The 20,588-nt window shown below is 39.7% G+C and overlaps 2 protein-coding genes across 2 annotated transcripts; one reads left to right on the top strand and one right to left on the bottom strand.

Annotated features, from left to right (window-relative positions):
* The first annotated feature begins 399 nt into the window (after positions 1-399).
* ccnd3 (cyclin D3) lies at positions 400-5,483 on the top strand. Its single transcript, XM_023278918.3, has 5 exons — positions 400-742; positions 823-1,038; positions 3,191-3,353; positions 4,895-5,037; positions 5,295-5,483. The coding sequence occupies exons 1-5, from the start codon at positions 548-550 to the stop codon at positions 5,481-5,483; spliced, it is 906 nt and encodes a 301-aa protein (XP_023134686.2). The 5' UTR covers positions 400-547.
* Positions 5,484-5,911: 428 nt separating this feature from the next.
* nuak2 (NUAK family, SNF1-like kinase, 2) lies at positions 5,912-18,031 on the bottom strand. The gene is made up of 6 exons (XM_023278916.3): positions 17,533-18,031; positions 12,577-12,697; positions 11,608-11,759; positions 10,536-10,601; positions 10,141-10,393; positions 5,912-9,419 (listed from the first exon to the last, which is right to left on the bottom strand). The coding sequence occupies exons 1-6, from the start codon at positions 17,755-17,757 to the stop codon at positions 8,371-8,373; spliced, it is 1,866 nt and encodes a 621-aa protein (XP_023134684.1). The 5' UTR covers positions 17,758-18,031; the 3' UTR covers positions 5,912-8,370.
* Between the last annotated feature and the right edge of the window lie 2,557 nt (positions 18,032-20,588).

Here is a 20,588-nt window from a genome sequence, read left to right as displayed (position 1 = left end):
TTATTTACAGTTAATAGTGAGTGACATGCATTGCATACATTGTATTTTTGAATTTGTAGTCTTTTTGTTCTTTTTATTATTGCTTTGTTTTGTTCTATAATAATAATAATAATAATAATAATAATAATAATAATAATAATAATAATAATAATAAAAGTATTTAGCTGACAAAGTTTCATGACATTGCGATATCTTGAAAAATTTGTTCATCCTATTCATTTGTAGGGGCCGTAAAAATCCTGTTGCACGTGTTAAAGTGTTGTAGTACTAAAAACTTTTTCTATTGATTAATTTCTGAAAGGGTTTAAAACAAATCTGTTATTTGTTTCTCGTAGGACACTTTTAACACAAGGCAACGTTTTTCAGCTCCTACCGGACGGTTAGCTAAGCTAGCTAACGTTCGCTAATGTAGCTAAGCTAAAGCAGATAGAACAGCTAACGGCTAACATTAGCCCAACGGTTGTGATGTTAGAACCGTTAATTTAATGCTATTAGTTTTAATGCTAATTAATTCAACTTTGTCTACTGGGTGGATGTTATTGTGAAGATGTCCGGCTTCAAAGTAAGTTCTGAAACTGTTACTCTCCGGGCGGGCAGCGACCACTCGGTGACCGGAGACCCCAGAGTGCTGGCCAACCTGCGGGCCCTGGAGCAGACCTGCCCGGTGTCCTCCTGTTTTGGCGGGGTGCAGACAGACGTCCAGCCGAGCATGAGGAGGACTCTGGTACTGTGGATGTTAGAGGTACAGAAGTTTCAGGCTGTCCCGAAATCAAAGTTAATTCAGCATAAAACCAGTTTAAATGAAGACTATCACTGTGACAGGTGTGTGAGGAGCAGAAGTGTGAGGAGGAGGTGTTTCCACAGGCGGTGCGGTACCTGGACTCTTACCTGAACCGGTTCGTCATTGAGAAGTCCAACCTGCAGCATTTAGGGACAGTTTGTTTGCTCCTGGCGTCCAAAATGAGAGAACACGTTCCCCTGTCTGCTAACAAGCTTCATATCTACACAGACAACTCCATTCCAGTCTCGGACATCCTGGTAAGTACCGTACATGTACATCATTTTATGTTTAGAAGCCAGCAATATGGGTGAATGTCAGAAAAAAAAAGTATCCATCACTGTTCCCAAAACCCAATATGACAACCTTAAGATATTCACTTTACTGTCACTGAGTAGTAAAGAAGTCTATTCAAGTTTGAGAACATGGAATCAGGATTTTGACTTTTTTTTAAAAATTCCTAACAAATTACTCAAACAGATTGATTATCAAAATTGTTGGCAGTTAATTGATTTATCATTACAGCTTTAGGATGTCATGATAGTTCCTGCTTGTTAATTACTGTTCCATCTCTCCATAATACATGCAGACAAACAAATCTAGCACCACCTTGAATCAGTAGATATTAGAAAAAAAACACTCAGAATCTTTCCCAAATGTACACCTAACTTTAAGTTTGATGGATATAATAACATCTCACAAGGTGGTTTCCTACACATGAATCATATGACAACTCAGGGTGGTATCCCAGAAATTTACTATATTTAAAGAAAGAGAGCACATAAATGTGTTTTTTTCCCCCAAAGAAATAAGTTGCATATGTTTTTTAGACATTATAAATTTTTGTGCTTTTCTTGACAATTACTGACTAATTTTACCTCTATGGCCTTCTTACAGATATTCAAATGAAAGAAAGAGAGAGGGATGAAACAGTTTCGTTGAATGCGTCACAATTGAACACTTGCTATCTTTGTAGAGGAGTTGCAGACTAAAACATTTGGTGAACACTGCCTTATCTGTTTTGTTCAAAATTGTGTAACGGTACAGAATTATTGGTCCACTTCCACAGTAAAACCCCCCACTCCTCTCTGAGATAACTCAAACCTACAGTTTATTTACCAGAAGAGACACATTGCTTTTGGTTTTCAGTGTAAAATATATATTTCTGAAAAATACAACAGATAAAAATGTCGTAATGAAAAATACTTAGACCCTTAAACAGTACCACGCTGTAGCTCTTAATCAGACTTCTACACTTCTCTTCTTGAGTAAAATGCTTTGCTTCTCGTAGGTTTGATAACTGTCGACTCCCAACTACCAGTTTTAGCTCTTTTTGTGGATGTCAAAGCAGGACACTTCAGCAGGTTTTATGTCATTATCCTACTGGAGTTGCCCTGACCTGCGACTGAGATAGAGCTCTCTGACACTTGGCAGTATGTGTTGTTCCACAACCACACAATTACGTCCTGATTTCATTCTGCCCTACACAGATTCCGATGTAGCAAAGTAGCCTCATAACATAACTGATCCTCCTCCATGTTTCACTCTGGGAATGCTTTATTTTTCTTCTGTGACCTTATCTGAGATGTGACTCAACAAAATATTGTAATTTTGGTTCCAAAAAACATTCTCCTGGAAATGTTGAGGTTTCACAACATGCATTTCACCAATCTCCAGTCTGGCTATTTTATGCTCCAAAAATGGAATCTTCTTTCATTTAGAAAGAAACGCATGGCGTGACTAGGCATGTGTCTGTTTTGAAATTTTCCTTAGTTCCTTTTTTTGTTGAATCTGGGTAAAACTGTCCTCTTTTTCCAAGGATTTTGTCTACAGTCTCATGAACCTTGGACTTTCTAATAATATAAGCAGCTGTGGAACATCATGCTGCTTAGAGATAGTTTGTAGCCTTAAATTTGACCATGCTTGGCAAAAATTTTCCTCCTCATCTCCTCAGACAACACTCTAATTTTCTTTCTTTTGGTCATGCTCACTATGGAGCAAACAAACCAGCTTGCGGAGTAGAGTTTTCCATTTAGATAGGATCAAATCATGCAAATCATTGTAAGACTGAAAAATTGTGATGTTAACTGAAGAAAGTGTGTCCTTGAAATATCGATGAAATCCAGTCATCCTTAGGACTTCTCATGGGTGTACATCATTTTGTCACAGTCATTTTAGAAAATCTTTTTAGATTAAGCAAGAATTCAGTCTTTTTCACATGCAGTTTAATTCTATGGCAAACCAAAGGCATGCAGGTATGCATGACTAAAGGGCTTTAAATTTCAGCAAGTCTGAGAAGGAACAGAGTGTTGATTCAGTGAGGGGTAAGGGTACCAACACGTCTTTATGAGTGTTCCTGCAGTGAGATTTTGATGGTGGATTGGTTTAGAGGAATGTGTGTGTGTGTTGCAGCAGTGGGAAGTGGCAGTGGTGTCCAGGTTAGACTGGTGTCTGGCCTCTGTGGTACCCTCTGACTTCCTGGAGCCAATTCTTCACACTCTCCCCTTTGTTTCGGCCCCCCATCTTAAAACCTTGCGCAGACATGTTCACTCCTACATTGCCCTGGCAGCCACGGGTAAGTTGCATAACTGAGTTACCTACACATGAGATGGTTTTCTCAAATAAAATACAACAGAAGGCAACCGTTGTGGAAAAATACTCAATTACTAGTGAAAAAGAAGTAAAAGTACACAAGTATTAGAAGAAAATTTTAACATATTATTTTAAAAGTACTGTTTTTGACCCTCTGAGTGATGTTTTATCATATGTGTCCCCTTTAGAATAATAATAGTGAAGCAGCAGTGAGTCAGCAGCATGTTATTGTTGTAGTTCCTGCACTTTGAATTTTAGAACGCATTTAAATATACAGGGACAAAAGATAAATCTGACAGGTCATGAGATGATTTATGGAAGAGAAAAGAAATAAAAACAAAATTGTATTCTACAAATCTAATTTTAAGTTTTTCACTTTCTCTCTAATCTTTGACTATTAATGGGATATGAGATCACATGGACATTTTTTTTAATTAAACCATGTGAGAGGTTTGGAGAGAAATTTCTTATTTGGCAGCGGTATTACCATCTCACAGACATCTGAAATGTGAGCCCAGTCACAAATCCCTTTTTGTACAAAGCCAAAACATGTTGGAAACTGGCTTGATCTTGAACTGTTTGCTGTATTTTTTAGAGCTTATTATATTATCCTTTGTTGAAATCTCATCTGTGTAGAGAGTACAATATTTTCCTCTGAAATGTAGTGGAGTAAAAGTATAAAGTAGCATGACATGGAAATACTCATGTAAATCTACATTGTACTTAAGTACAGTGTTTGAATAACTGCACTTTTTGACTTTCCACCACTGGAAGACAATATGCATCAGAAGTGGATTATATATTTATTTCTGTTGTTAATTATAAACCGTTTTATCACGCAGTGCAATAAAAGCAGCAGTTTTATATAACGCAATCACTGATAACATTTTCTTATGTAATGAATGTTAAACAGAATTTCCTTCTGGGGATTGATAAAATATTTTTATTCTATTATATGTAAATGTAACTATGACATTAAATCACTTTCCAAGCAGTGAACAATGGGCACAAAACAGACATAACTTTGATTACGATGTGTCAGCAGTTCATTTTGGAGACAGAGAGCTGCGTTTGTGTAATCCTGCATTGTCTGTTATGAAAGACCTGCGTCCGACTATTCAGCTGGCTGATTTCCCACGAATCTCTGTGATGTTGCCCGCGGCAACAGGTCATAGGGATGCAGTCAGTTAGTGCCGTTTCAGACAGACTATAACATTACAGACCATAAAAATTAAGAGGATTCCCGGCTGTCGACATTTTAACGCATTCAAAAAGGTGTCGAGAAGGGGCTGAATGGCTTTTTGTCTCAGTATTTCTCCTGCCTGGAGCAGTCAGGATATCAGATGGTCAGGTTTTGGGAAATGTCTGCTTTTAAGCACTTGGGTGTGTCTGCAGTTGTGGCACCCGTCTGTCTACCGTCAAGTCTTTACTGACTTTCTAACTGTTGCATGGATAAAGAAAATATCAAAGTGGTCATTATAATGAGAACATTTAGAGTAAATATTCTTCCATCTGAATCTACAGACTGCAGGTTCTCAGCCTTCTTGCCCTCCACTGTTGCTTGTGCCTGTGTGAGCATTGCCATGCAAAGGCTCAAGCTGGTGGACAATGCTACCTCCCCAGATTCAGTGCTGAAGTTTTTGGACAACCTTTTGGCTCCTGATCTGGTAAGGCTAATGTTTAACTGACATTTCCAGATCATATCTCTTTTGACTTTGCCCCGTTGTCAATAGTAACTATGTTTGTGATCTTTTCTGCAAACGCCCTGATGGAATGGTCTGAGGAAAAGTACAGACAAACTGTAAAATGCTAGTTTAAGAGGGCATCTGGGAAAATATTGAAACATTCTGTTTGTGAGGTATTTGTGCAGCCTCCTCGGTAGAAACTCAAAGATTTTTTCTCTCTAAAATCTGCCCCTGAACAGAGTGAAATGCTCCTCTGCTATGAGCAGCTAGGGAGTATGTTAGGGCTCATCCTGCCTCCCTGTTCCCATGATGGTATTAGCTGCACCCCTGCTGACTTTCAGGATGTTGAATTGACACTGGTGTCACCACCTCAGGAAATCAAGATTAAAACACTCCACCCTGCCATGAAAAGTTTGAATGAACTATAAGTTTACATTCATGAGACAGAACAAGAAGCCCACATAAGATCCTCTGCAGTTTTTTTTTTTTTTCCATGTTTAGATTGAAGGTTGAAGCTTCTTCTTTGCAGTGTTTCTGCAGTTTGTGATTTATTTTAAATATAATTTCTGTTCCTAATTAAAATATTACAATAACTACATTAAGTTTGAGAGTTTAGTTTTACTAATTGTGCCTTTCATTATTAATTGAACTATACTTGAGTCCCGATAGCAGTCTTTGCACATTTTAATTGTAATATTGTTTGTTTCTCTGGACTTTGATGAAAATCTGATACTGGTATGGACAGTTGTGATAAGTTTAAATGGATGTTTTCTGCATGGTTTCAACACCACTGACAAATCAATCCTGTTGCACTTAAAACACTTGTATGTAGGTCACTAACAACATTAGCCAACACTTGTTCTTTGATGTGTTTTTTTATTGATTTCCTCATCCCAGTCACAACAACATGGCAGATCAGTCAAATGCATGACAAGCCAGTTACTTTGGCAAATGATTATTGTTGCAGTCATAGAAAAAACATGAACTGAACCTGAACACTGCAACTTCTGGGATAAGGAAAAGAGAGAGGCAAAAAACAATGATGAAATGCCCAAATACTCATTAAATTATACAAAAATTCAACAGATCTTCCCAAAAGCTGACTTCATGTTTTCCCTGTCACGCTTCAATAATAAACGATTAACAATCAGTAACAGTGAGAGTAGCTCAGTTCTTAATACAATCCATAAGATTCCAAACATGTCGAGAATTTACCTTTAAAATCCTGAATGATTTGAATGGTAGCTGATAGATAAACTGTATGATTATTAGGTTTCAGTGGCCTGTAAGTGCCACTCCAGGCTTGATGCTCTAATCTAAAGCCAGCATGCCCCTCAAGTTAGATAACTCCAGTGTGCTGCAAGAAAATCCTGGTGTACCTTTCTCTGCTTTATGCAATATGTCACCAGGGTGTATCGCATGAAGCGGGATAACCAAGCCAGTCAGATAGCTATAGACAGTAGTATAAAATATCCTGCCAAACTCAATTAATGATCATCATCTGCATACATGCGTCATGATTTTACCTCTAACCCAAGTATATAAGTTTTGCTTGAGTCTAAAGAAGATACAGAATAGTAGCTTTTTACAGTTGAGTTGGCTGACCTTATCTGGCTTTGTGACATACTGCATCACCCCCCAGTGCTCCAGGATTGATCTTAAAAACGAAGTGTAAATATACAAAAGCATACAGTAGCTAGCCGGGGCACATGCTGTTGTTGGCTTCCAAAAAAATTCTGAAACGACTTAAAGGACCAGTGTGTATGATTTAGTGGCATCTATTAACGACTGAGTACCCTCCTTTTCCATGTTGGAGAAGCTATAGCAGCTGTCACTTCAATGTAAAATGGCAAAAAGGCCCTCTGCAGAGCCAGTGCTTGGCTTGTCAGTTTTACTGTAGAAAGATGGCAGCGCTACATGGCAAACTCGTTCTCTGTACATATGAAGGGTTCATTGTATGTCAGTGAAAACACAGTAATTCATAGTTACAGGTGGTTATATGCTAATTAAAATGTTATGACTACTGTGTTATGCTCTTTGCAACCATGAGTACACGATGGTCCACTACAGCACAAGTGATGTTGATTTTGTCATCAGAAGGTGCATGCGTGCTTCTGTGTGAACGTAAGCGTGTCCTCAGTATTGTGACTGCGCAAAACTACTTCGCTACAAGAGTCTCCAACTGCACTGGAACACATTGATGCTGCGAAACCTCAAATGTTTGGATCGACGACTACACATCTGTAGTATCTAGAGCTGTGCTTGCACAGCTAAAGCATAACCTGAAATCTTACACACTGGTCCTTTAATGAGCCCAACCTTTTCTGTCAAGCAGTCACTGGCCACCTGTGCACTTGTATCAGTGTAGGCTTTAGAGCAAAAGCAGGTTCTGCTGGTTACACTTGTTCTGAGTCATTATTATTATTCAAGTCATTATCCAAACATAGAACAAGTCATATCAGGAAAACAACAATAAAAAACACTCTTTGAGAGCTGAAGGTCCTGTTACAAACATCATCAGGCACTTTTTGCAGGTTCTTTTAAAGATAAGCAAAAAGGTTTGCTCTTTGGTATCCATGAAATGCTCCCCTCATCCTAGAACAGTAAAAACTAGTATATGGTACAAGAGAAAAGCCATCCTAATATTGAGCCTGTGTGTACTGCTGTTATTATTCTAGATGTACATATTGTTGACAGATAACAAAACTAGAATCAAAATGACAAAGACAAACCTTTCTCAGACTGACTTTATGGATTGTGTATCCTTCGGTTCTAAACCTGACAAAATGAGCTATATTCAAACATCAGTCCTACTGTGACTGAAAAAAAAAGTTTCCTATCTGACTGTCACTGAAGTAACATCCAAACTCGAACTGGTGTTTTGGTTTCGATGTCAATTCTCTCAGAAACTACACATTTGACAGTAAGCTCTCACACCGAATATTAGAGCTACAGATTGACCACCAGCATCTCTCTTCTGAGATTCTTTGAAATGATTACCACTCAGCTACTCTTCATTTTGGTGCCATCTGATGATTTTTAGCCTCTTTTACTCCAATTACAATGACAACCAATCTAATTACCTCATTTTGGGATCAATCATCATCTAAAATACAATCTGATGGTTAACAGCAAGTCTCCTCCCTTTTTGGTACTGTGTAATTCCTGAAGATAGTCAAAATGATCACCTCTACAGTGTGCTGGTATTTTCACATAATGCACTTTGGCTCTCGTTTCTTCAGTAGTTTAAAGTCATTTACAAATTCTGAATGAAAAACAATTCTTTATTCTGAGTCCTCTCCAAATTACTCATCTTCAGCTTGCTGCAGAGCCTCTTATAACCATGGCTTGTTTGTAAGCCTCTGTGACGTTATCACAGTCTGTGATAGAGAAAGCACTGTCAGCCACTCCAGACTCATAGCAGTTCCAGGACCTGAGCAGCCCATCAGCCAGGATCCTGTCTTCTTGGATGTCCAGCAGGTTGTCAGCAGAGACGCAGCCTCTCATGCTAGCTTTGGCTGGTTTATCTACTTGTGTTGGAGGTCTCACGTGGTCTGGCAGATCCAGCTGATCAAAGGATTCTGAAGACAGAATGCTGTCTTCACTGATGGCCCCGCTCGGTCTGGACCCGGTGCTGCTGCGAGGTAAAGAAGCTGCCAGCTGGTCCAGAGAGCCAAACTCCTGTAACCCACCCGAGGAGAACTTTCCATTACGTTTGAGGATGCCCTTCCTGTAGGTTGGTGCTGAAGGGCACTCTTTAGTTGGTGGCACCCAGCCAGAGTCACTGTTCTCAGGAGAAGAAGAGTAGTACCCCGACTCGTGCTCTGCAGGCTTCTTAAGGATACCTTTGCGAGGCAACAATGCATCTGAAGGTGCATTCGCTGGTGCAGACAAGCCCAAAATATTCTGCGGATCTACTGAACCTGCAGCTGGGGTTTCAGTGATCGCCTTCTGTTTTACGCTGTTACGTCTCTTTAGGATACCCTTGGAGGGTCGAGTGTCTGTGCTTCCTTCATGAACTGTCTGGGAGACATTATTCTCCTTACGTGACCTTCGCAGAGAGCGCTGCCGGACTACATCCCCTCCACCGCCCTGTGAACGGAGCAGGCACCGCATCTTGGAGCCGTTCTCCAGCAAAGGCCTCGATGTGCGCCGCAGCCAACTAGCAACACTGGCCAACCCAGCAGGATGTGATGTTGATGGAGATACTGGGGAAGGGGTCTGCTCTGCTGTGCTGCTCTTCCTCTCACACAGTATTGGGTGCTGGTAACCCCAGTTGAGCCACCAGTGTCCGGCAATCTCCTCTATTGTAGCTCTGCGCTCAGGATTTACCATCAGCATCCATCGGATGAGTCCACATGCATCTGACAGAGAAAAATGTGGGGAAAAAATGTAAATTTGCAGATAAGAAAATAGGAAAAAAAAAAAACAGACTTGCCACATACTGCCACTTGGTCAGGATTCCATTTGCATCATATTAACATGCTGGGTAGCCTTTAGTGTAATTTTTCAACACAAAGGTAGTCAGATAGACTTATAAAAATCTGTTAACACCAGAAACGGACAACAGCCAAATTTCTCTGCTAGTGCTGTCATTGTCACTGCTTTTAAACCAGTAAGAACATTGCTTTGTAACATTCAGTTACTGTTGTGAAAGGGTGTATTTTAACTCAAGCAAGTATCTTTTCTGAAACTTAACCAAGTAGTTTTAGTGCCGAAATTTAACCAGCGAGTATATATAAAAGTAAACAATCAGTGAAAATTACACTTCTGTCAGAAGATAAAACGAAACTAAGTGAAAAAATAAGGGTCTGACACGGACGTGAACCTCAGTCTTCTTGGTGAAATTACTGCACACCTGTCCAGTGTTCTTATGAAACTCTAGAAACTGGAAAAACTCTTTTATGTCTATCAGCGTGTAATACAGACACCAGTCGCACTGATGCCAAAGAAAATTTTGAGCATGTCTCTCAGATGCAAGCTGCTTTCACAAAATGACAGTATATGACACTCTAGAAATGAGAACGGCTTTGAAAATGAATATCTCTCTTATATAGCAGTATATGCATATACACCTGAACTCACCAGAGGGGTTGTTGGGTTTCCGGTAGTTTCCAGTGCTAATCTGCTGGACCAGTATCTTGTGGCTGTTTCCATCAAATGGCATGGTGCCATGAACCAGTGTGTATAACAGCACCCCTAGCGACCAAGTGTCCACCTCTGGTCCACGGTATGGCCGACCATTGACAATCTCTGGGGAAGCATACAAGGGGCTGCCGCAGAAAGTCTGAAGATACTCATCACTTTGGTACAGGTTGGACAGTCCAAAGTCTGCAATCTGCAAGAACAAGAAGTTGAGGTCAAAGATCAAATGTGATGAAATCTTCTGTCATTAACATTTATATATAGAAATGTATGTTAAAAAATTGCAGACACTGAATGGTGTAGGTGCTTAGTTCTTTCAGAGCCATTATGCATACCTTAACATTGCCGTTGCCATCGAGTAAAATATTCTCCAGTTTCAGGTCCCGGTGTACAATTCCATTCTAGGGGAAATAAAAGTTAACAGTTTTACATAGTATTCCTTACAAAGATCAGCTCCACCCAGACCATTATGCATCAGTTTACTGGAAGTTGTCTGTATTACATAAAAGGATTAGTTTTTACTGGGTCACAACACATTCTTTTCCAAGTGAAGATTTTTTTTCTGGTACGTCAGCTATGCTTCATTGTCCTCCGCTCTGTAGGGGGGCATGCCTGTGACTCAAATGAGTTTGCATTTGTTTTGCTTTCAATAATGCAGGTCAGCTACCGCTTGCGTATGGGCACTTGTTGTACCAACGGACACATTCTTTGTACGTTGTGTTTTGCAGCACTCATTTATTGTTAAGATGCAATCATGAAGAAACTGTGGTACGCAAAACTTCAGAGTTTATCGCCGTGCCAAATGTAAAATGTACAGTGAGAATTCAGATGTCCTTTTCCATTGCATAAGCATGGAAAGTAAAATATTTAACAAGACATCAGCACTCCATAAAGGTGAAATCAGACAGATGGGTGACACAGCATATGGCAGGGCAATTCAGTGGGTAAATATTGGCCAGCAAACATTTCTAAATGCTGTGCAAAGGGCTGAACAGCCTCACTAAAATATAGTGTTCTGTAAATGTTCGTAATTACACAGCTCTGGACTTTGGGAACAACTGACTGTTGTGTGTGTGTTCTGTTCCTTCACACCCTCATTAAACTGTGAGACCATGCGTGTGTGTGTGTGTGGGGATGCCTGGCCTTCAGCCTGATGCTAGCTCTGTACAGACCAACTGTTCATTTCCCCCTGCATCGCTCTCACAGCCTCCCTGTTCAGACCGCTAGACTGACAGTGAATAATGCCCATTATGTAACTTTCGAGGTGCCAATGCCCTGGAAAAACATGGCGAGTCTGAGCGGTGCTCTGTCATTGGGCTTGATCTGACAGGGCTAATATACTCAACCATGAGACAACATTCTGCCCTTAGCAAATAGCTAAATATGATGTGCGGAGAGCTGCCTTACCTGATGGCAGTAGTGGACAGCTGACACGATTTGCCTGAAGAAGTGCCTGGCCTCCCGCTCAGAGATGTTCCTCTTGTCACAGATGTAGTCGTACAGATCCCCCCGGCTGGCATACTCCATCACAATCACAATTTTGTCCTTGTTTTCAAATACTGAAAGAAAAAAAAAAAGTAGAGCCCTTTTAAGTCAAGGTTTCAAACCCTAAGCAGTGTTGAAGATTATAAAAACTGTTTGTGCAATTTCTAATTCACAGTGTTTCGGACCAACGAGGCCCCATGATAACTATACAGCAAACACACATGCACTTGAGTGGAGAAACACTAAACGATGACTATCTCATCAGGCGTGAGGGGCACTGGAAGACACGAGGCTCCACACATTATCCTGCAGGGCTGCTGGGGTACGTCATGATAACGGTGCTTATGTAACTGAGCCCCGGTTTTCTGCACAAAGACTTGCGTGACCGAACTGCGAATCTCAGAGACTGATTGAAAAATGTCTTTTTCCAGGTATCACGTTTCATGCAGTGTGAGGCTCAGTCAGAGATGCAGACTCCTCTCAATGGTAAACAAAGAAATTACACCCAAACAATCTCCAAATTTTGGAATACTGTATCAAAGTTGCTAGAAGAGAGAGACTCCTCACTTAAAAATCCTACATAGAAACATATGGGAGAATTCAGCAACACCAGAGATGGTGGTTGTATGACATGTCAAAGCCAAGAATTTGCTTTGTAGCATGCAAACCAGAACACATCCAGCCAATTGTGTTGTTGCACTTGCTGTTGGCGAGGTGTTGCAAAATTGTGCACATGCATAGTGCAAGTATATCTCCTGTGGGAAACCTTATTTTGGGGAAAACTAACCCAAAAGTCAAAAACAGATCTTGTTAGCACAAAACAACTGTCCTGGGGGGTTACTAACATGGCTGTTGGGTTTTGAGACTTGCCTATCAGGACTTTGACTGTACCTTCATATATGGTGATGATGTGGGGATGACACAGCGAGGACATGATCTCAATTTCTCGCCGAATATGAACAAGGTCTTGCTCATCCTTAATCTTCTCCTTTCTGATTGACTTTACAGCAACCTTAAAGAGAAAGACAAAAAAAGAAAAACACATTTTACTAATGTAATGAGAATGATTCAAGGACATAATCAATAAAATTAAGACGCCAAACAGTGTTACAGGAGCACAAGTTGAGATGAGTCATCAAGTCAGTAAACCGACCGGATAACGTTAGCGACACAACAATATTTAGCACAACTTGGGCAACATTATCCAGTATAAGCCATTGGTTATTAAGCCAAAAGTTGCACACTTGATCTTGAATATCAAAACATTAGTACAGTGGTGAGCAGGCACTCTGAAATGAAGACACTAGATTAGGCATGTTTATTTAGCAGAGCAAGGTAAAAAAATTCCACAAATAAACTTTAATTTATGCAAATTTGCTGTCCTTCTGAAGCTAGTCCAATTGTGAGAGGACTGATGGGCGGTGAACCGAAAACTCTGCTGTACTGTTCCTAACAAGGCAGAGGGAATGCCAGGTCAAGTATTTTCTGCTGTAAAGAAATCCATTGTCCGCTGTTACGTCTGCAGGGCCCAAAGAGCTACACTTAAATGTGAATATTATCTGTTTGGGTCTGTATTTGCAGACTGGCTTTTGACAAGGCAGTGTTCATGTCTGTATGTTGTGTTTGCCTATGGGTGGCTCAGATGCCTGGGATTCCTGTGAGTGCCGAGTGCGTCACCAGTCTACCGCAAGGTTGAAGGGGGTCCTGAGGCATCAGATTGCCCTGTCGATCGTATAGTGTCTCCGTTTTCTCTTGTTTCTAACCCTCATGGCTACACAGAGACAGGGAAATGAGTAAAACCAGCAACTTGTCATATCAGTTTCAACAAACGACTGCTTTCCGTCATGAGTCACTGTCTGGCTTGGATGCTCCTCCAGGTCTGCGCTGTGCTCACGCCCCGCAGACCTCTTTTCCTGATTCTGGGAACGAAGGTTTCCTGCGCTTGTTTGCATAGCTGTCAGACAGGCTCAACTCACTCATGATGAGTTCACGCTCATGTGAGGTTGTCTGTGCGTGTGTGCAGGCTTTGTCAGCAGTAGTCGGCTCCACGTAGTAAGCACGGAGAGGCTGAAATCTTGGATATTTCACACATAGCTTCTGTGCATACACTCACACCATATTTCTGCACTTGGAAACACCTAAATGTCGTCATTAACCACCATAAGTCAGTCCAGCTGGATCTGCTTCAAACTTAGCCTTGTCACAACTTTAAGCGCATTCAAAGTGAAACATTAATAAACCAAAACCAAATTAAACTGCACAAATAGTTCTTATGTAAAGCCTAGTTGGAACTAAATACAGCGATATAGTACGTTTCAGTTATAACTACTGATTAGCTAACTGAACCACCTGACAAAGCTAATTTCACCAAACTGATATTAGATCCCAAACAACACTTTCAGGGAATAACAAATTCTGGTTAGGAAGTTACTATGAAGACACTACTTGACTCTGCATCGCTGTTGGCTCAGCTTTAATATGTACTCAGAGAATTTATATTAGATAATCAGGTCCAATAATCTGTTAACCCTTACATCAAACTATATATGCCAATAACATTCACCTGCACAAGACAACAACTTCATTCTGTGCTGCATGGACACTACTTGCCAACTTTGAATCATAAACATTTGTCTATGAATCAGAGTTCAGTAAATTTGCACATAAACAGATTTACTAAACTCGGTTTTTGTAGGTTCTGACTTATTTTTAACAAAGTTTTGATTATTTTTGTTTTTAAATCACTCCAGATTAAACAGAACTAGTCCCTTGACATAAAAAGTCATTTGTCAGCTAATTTTGAATAATTGCTTAAGCCCTTGTCTTTTTTTTGTTAAAAATGTTAAATGTCAATCATTTTCTAGTTCCAGCTTCTCACTTGCTCATCTGTGCTTTTGCAATATTAAACCTAATATCTTTCAGCTTTGAATTGTTGAGCTTTCTCACAGCAGACATTGTTGCCTAACAAGCAATTAAAAACATTAATGGCGGCTTAGTTCCATTAACTGTCCCAATAAGCTGCTTGAGCGAGCCAGTCTGCTCAGTATCAGGAACTTAACACGGCAAATCCAGCCATCATTAATGGTGTTAAATCCACCTGTGCTTACTGCTGATGGATCAAAATGTTGGTAGTGAACGACGTGTGTTTTAATACGTCACGTTGAGCTTTAGTAGTTATGGCAGGATTTGATCTTTGTTGTTGAGATATTTTAAAAACCACAAAATATGATGATACAACATGATTTAGTAAAGTTTATCACTCTGAAACTAGCTAGTTTCGACAAAGAACCTACATTCTAGTGCAACCCAGTCTAGGTATTTAATTGGGGCGTCCGTTTGGAAACACATGCAGCTTTCACGTCATACACTGTGTGGCATTTCAACCCTACACTGATGTATGCTGAACCCCCCCACCTAAATGGGGTTATGTAATCAAACTTGTGCACTTAGACAATGGGAACAGCTGTAGCGCCACAGCACGCAAGATGAAGCCATCCTTTGTGTTGTGTCACTCCCCGTGTCAAATTACGTATCATTGTCCATTATGCCGTTAATGGCAAATGAACACAAAGCAAATGAATGTTTCTCGTGTTTCCATTCGGCGCTAACTTGTTATTTGTTTGGTGTGAGTTGAAACCATACAGTTGGGCTAATCAGTATTTTGATGCGATTTGAACACGGGTTTGAGGCACGCTGGGTTAGGAAGCTGCCTGCAGGGATTCATCTCAGACAACGACTCATTTTCTGTAAAAACAGAAGAGTGAGGCATCAGCAAGTCACGGCAGGGCAGGGTGTGAGGACAGGGCTGAACTTGTATCGCTACATGTTTACTGCAGGTACAGAAGGGGAATTCCTGGCACTTCCTCCCTTGACTTCAAAACACTTTCACCCATACCAAACATTAACTTCTACCAACATGCCTTTCTGAAAAACGTGACATGGCAGGAACCCAGATTAACTGATGAAGGGCATCTAGGGTTTCTATTTTAGTTTATTTTTCTGTGTTCTGTGTTTTACATACAGTTTATATTTCTGAGTATGTATGATACATTAGATCATGAAAACAAACCTGGAGTTAGCACAAATGCAAATATACACACACTTGATCACATATGCAACACAGTTTTGAAAACATACATAAAATACATTCACCTGCCAGGTCATTTGGTTCGCCAACTGTTGAAACTGCTTTAGAAATGTGTTGATTCAACTTTGTTGTCATTGTGCAGGCTTTACTTTGTGGTGATCTTGACCTGTATTGCTTTATGCTGGAGTTTCTGATATTTAGCCAAGTTTCACTGCCATAAACAGCTGGGAACATAATATACAGTATGACAAAATTGAAATGGTTTTAAAGTATAACTCTTCAAACAGTTTACTGTTATTGTACTGATTTCCCCTGATGTGTTAAGGAACAGATAATAACGAGGGAAATCTGAGGAAAAAAGTAATAATTAACATGTTATCTGTAGAAACACAAACTAAAAACAGGCAGAAATTATGAATAACATTTTCATTTTAAAAAAATGTAATTGTACAGATGTTAAGTTTTGCTTTACAACATTTAACCACAAATTGGTAAATATATTTTTCAACTAGAAATGTACAGGTTTTCCCTATTTTAGTAAATTGTGCTTAAAAACTAAAAAAAAAACTAACAAAAACACAGGCCAAAGCTGTGCAAAATACTCACATAAAAAAACTGTATTTCTACTACATAGTATTCTATACAATGTGCGACCATAAAGTTATATTGTTTTCCTGTATTTAAAATTTAAACCAGCTAAAATTATCATTATTTTACAGGTGTTTGTGTTATTTTTATAATTGTTAGGTTTTTTTTAAACAATCCAGTATTCCATGATTTTTTTAACATATTTTTTCTGGCAATCGTGCTACTGGATTTTCAATTTTTTTTGAAAGATTACTTCTCCTTCTTGTTCTTTTTTTAAACAATAGACACTTAAAAAAGTCAGACTGTTAGGGGTTGGCAGCTCTTAAAATGTACAAAAGACACAAGTCTTGTGTTTGCCAACTCCTCTTTGTCCCTTTTAGAGGCTTATCTCTGTTTTAAATACCTCCCATTTCCCCTTAGGTCATGGGGAACTGGAATTCACCTGAAAGGCAAGTTACAGTTTCCCCTTCTCCCTTTATCAGGAACAGAGAAATTAAGTTACCTAACTTTCCTGTCTAAAATTTTCTCCTGGGACAGAGTCTCTGAGTCTTTCCAGCAAAAACGCCTTTCCTTTATGCTCCACATATGGCAAATGGAAGCAATTACATAAAACTTCCTTTGGAGTGAGCAAGTCTGTTTCAAACTGAAGTATTTTATTCTCAACTGATTTTACATTTTGTTTGAACACACCAAAAATAACATATTAAGGTAGTGGGTTTGGATCAGAGGCAGTTTGCAAGACATTTGGCTTTAATTCAACCCTCTATCAAGCAGAACATTAGAGCTTTTGTTGTCCTCTGATAAAGCTGGTGAGAATAAAATGCTTAGATTACTACACGTGTGTTGAATCTGCTTATTCAGTGATAAGTGAACTTGTTGGCAAATACAGACAAATGACAAACAGTTCAACAGCAGGCACGCTTTACTCTTATTTTACACATAATATATTTCACTGTTTCCCTGTGAGGAACCTGAAGCCAGCGCTTTTAAAGTATTTTTCCACCAATTGAAATCCAAATGCAGACTACCTGTGCGCAGATTGTGCCTCCTAAAAATAGCACTTATCTCCAAACAACAGGTGGCCAAAGTACAGTGGAGCAGACACTGACCTGATACTGCCTGCAGATGTTACCATTAAAGAATAATCAATGATGAACAATATCGATCCTTACCAGTCTGCCGGATCTTTCCTTGGCTTTCTTCACCTTGCCGTAGGTCCCCTTCCCCAGGGTCTCCAGGAACTCGTACCTGTGCTTCAGGTTGTGTTTATGGTGGTGTCTCTTCACGGCTTGCTTCTTCACGGGCACCTGGGACGGAGCCTTCCCGACAGGAGCGTTTTCATACGGTGAAGCGGCCCAGACAGTCGGCCTGCAGCTCCACGAAAGAGCGGCGTCCATGCTGCTTTGTTTGTCTGTTTTTGTCGCTTACTTTCGGACGCAGGTGTCGGAGTTAAAATGCATTCCTTTCGTGCGCAGCTGCCGCGTTGCTCTCAGGTAAAAGCCAGATCAAATGTGAAGCGCTCCAACTCCGGCTGTCAGGCCGGAAAATACCAGTAGAAGTGTAAAGACAGAAACTGAAACATGAAGACCGAAACCGGGAGAGTGTCAACCGTCTCGGTCCAGCTCAGAGTCCAGCCAGCAGCAGGTATTCAGCATGCGGGAGAGCAGCGCAGCACCGCCCGCAGGATCACGTCAAAGAGTCGGGGGCGTTTCAGGTAGCAGAGGAGCGTTGGGTTTATGACACCGCGTGTTACCGGTGGCTACAGAAACACACCCCGAGGTCCATTTGTGACTCTAATTTCTGTGTATTTGATTTAGTTCTTATTAATCTATCACATTTCCATTCAGGGTTGCCCGATTACCTATTTTGACGCCTCCGCTTATGTCACGTTTCAGTGACTGGAGTTACAGCCGGTGTGCACCGAGAGGCAGAACAAACGCACATTGAAAAAGTGGGCCAAACATGAGCTCGGTCTTGCAACAATATCCAGTGGTAATAAACTAAGTATATTTACTCAAGAGGCCTAATTGCCATTTGAGTAAGTTTTACTTTATTTGCTCATTCTTCATTTCAAGTTAAAAAAAAATTAACAAAACATTAATAAAACCTTCAGTACGTTTCAGTACTTCAGAGAGTATTTGTGTTAGATTTTGGTTATTGACTGATTGTACCTACTGTAAGAAATATAGATTTCTTGCAAATCTATCTATGTAAATTGCCACTTACACGTTAATGCATCACGAACTACAGTATATTCATATGTTGTATAATTGGAGTATTTTTTTATTTATTTAAGAAGGGATCGTGTACAATCATTAATATTTTAAAAAATGGATTTAGTCCCTTTTCCTGACATTGTTCAGCATAATGCTACACAATATGTGAACACTAATTACAACAGCCCACACTGTAATTCATCATGGATGCATTTACTTTTGATGTATTTTGATAACAGTACTGTTATACTGAATTTTGCAAGCAACTTGTCAACTCATTTGTAATGGAGTATTTTTATGTTGCAGTTTTGCTACTTTCTCGACCCTTATTACTAGAAGAAAAAAATAAGAATATACACCAAGAAACTCAAACAAGAGAAAACTGAACTTCTGAAACCAATAATATCAGCTTATTGATCATTTTAACAGTAAGAATTTTATGGCCAATAACTGACTGTTTTAAACACTTATATTGTGGAGTTGCTGTGGCCTTTTTCTGACATGGTGCTTTTGAATATAACACTTCCAACATGATTTACAATAACACTCTGACACCCTATAAGAAGCAGCTAGGAGGAAAAACAAACTTTCTTCCTCTTTAATTTCCTCTATTTCATTGAAATACTACATTTCAAGTCCTAGCTGACTTCATGCAGCTACAATGTGTTTGGTTATTCAGCTGTTTGTTCAACCTGATCTAAATGTTCTGAGCTGAGAGAGAAGAGAGCATGAGGTCTGGATGAGTAGTGTCATTACAGCTGTGGGCCACTAGAGATCAGCATCACTCACCATTTGCAAGAATGTGATTTGACTTTGTAGGTTTCACAGAAACCGAAACTTTGTGCCAACTCTCAGTAAAGCATACTTACAATACGAACAATATGACTTGTGCAGAGTTTTACATCTCATTCCCCAGGGCATGCTTAAATTTAAAGTTCAGTCCATAACGTAAGCATGTGAAATATAATGTTGAATCAATGAATGTTTGCAGATCAGGACATTCCTGATTTTCAGGAACATTCAGATTTACTACTTTGAGCCAAATGACTGTTCCTTCACACATTCTGTCTCAATTAACCTCTTCACCCGTCCAGAGTAGCCTTTTTGTCCGCCTTTCCGTTTGCACAGTACTGCGTCAGAGATTCTTCACTGAGCATGCAGGAGAACACTGCACAAAATCAACAATGAAAATAGACAAAGAAGCCAAGTATCATATTTAGTTCACTATAGATTGTAAGCTTGGAATAAAATTCAATGCATACAATCTCGACTTAGTTTGACATAATACATTGACTGGAAAACATGTTTTAATATTATGTAAGTCTCATATTTTTATGTTAGTTTGAAGGAGAAAACATGAATAAATACTAATCAGACTGTCTGTCAGCTTATTTCTATATCTTATCAATATAAATTATTAAGACTTGTCACATATTTTACATCAATTAAACTGGGGTATATAAGATTTGATAGACCAGTAGAAAGTCAGTTTGATTTTATGATACTGATTATGAAACAGTTTAGCTGCCAGAAGGAGCACATTTGTATCTGGAAGTACCGACATCATAGTCTTATCTCCTCTTTTCCACTGAATGTGTCTCTGTTGAAATTTGTTAGTCCTTTTATCTAGTCTACTCGCCATGTAGACTGATATATATATATGTTCAATATCCATTTACAAAACTAATTAGCCAACATGTTCAATTAGTTCAACAGATAACACTGAAAGGAAATGCTTATACTCTCTTAATGGCATCGTCAATTTCTGAAATCTGGTCCTTCAGTTGATTCCATTGCTCAGGACTCAGGGAGATACCCTTATTCCCCGGCTTCATCTCTCCATCTTGGTTCATCCAGTACTCTCTGTCAATCAGGACTTTACCCTTGAAGTCTCTGACGCTGACGTATCTATCTTTACACAGCTTAATCCTCATTAGGGTCGTGGGGGGCTGGAGTCTATCCCAGCTGACTTAGTGTAAAGGCAGAGGACACCCTAGACAGCTCGCCAGTCT

This window comes from Amphiprion ocellaris, chromosome 5 (genome assembly GCF_022539595.1).
Source record: "Amphiprion ocellaris isolate individual 3 ecotype Okinawa chromosome 5, ASM2253959v1, whole genome shotgun sequence".
NCBI lineage: Eukaryota > Metazoa > Chordata > Actinopteri > Pomacentridae > Amphiprion > Amphiprion ocellaris.
The sequence above is the reverse complement of the archived record's forward strand: the minus strand, read 5'-3'. Positions and strand labels throughout refer to the sequence as shown.

What these genes read in the sequence shown, in the direction of transcription:
- nuak2 (XM_023278916.3), bottom strand. Translation starts at nt 17,757, where the DNA reads ATGGACGCCGCTCTTTCGTGGAGCTGCAGGCCGACTGTCTGGGCCGCT. An exon ending in AGGAAAGATCCGGCAGACTG is followed by an intron (nt 12,698 to 17,532) that starts GTAAGGATCGAT and finishes TTTCTCTTTAAG; the next exon opens with GTTGCTGTAAAGTCAATCAG. An exon ending in CTGTCCACTACTGCCATCAG is followed by an intron (nt 10,602 to 11,607) that starts GTAAGGCAGCTC and finishes TATTTCCCCTAG; the next exon opens with AATGGAATTGTACACCGGGA.
- ccnd3 (XM_023278918.3), top strand. Translation starts at nt 548, where the DNA reads ATGTCCGGCTTCAAAGTAAGTTCTGAAACTGTTACTCTCCGGGCGGGC. An exon ending in TGGTACTGTGGATGTTAGAG is followed by an intron (nt 743 to 822) that starts GTACAGAAGTTT and finishes TCACTGTGACAG; the next exon opens with GTGTGTGAGGAGCAGAAGTG. An exon ending in CATTGCCCTGGCAGCCACGG is followed by an intron (nt 3,354 to 4,894) that starts GTAAGTTGCATA and finishes CTGAATCTACAG; the next exon opens with ACTGCAGGTTCTCAGCCTTC.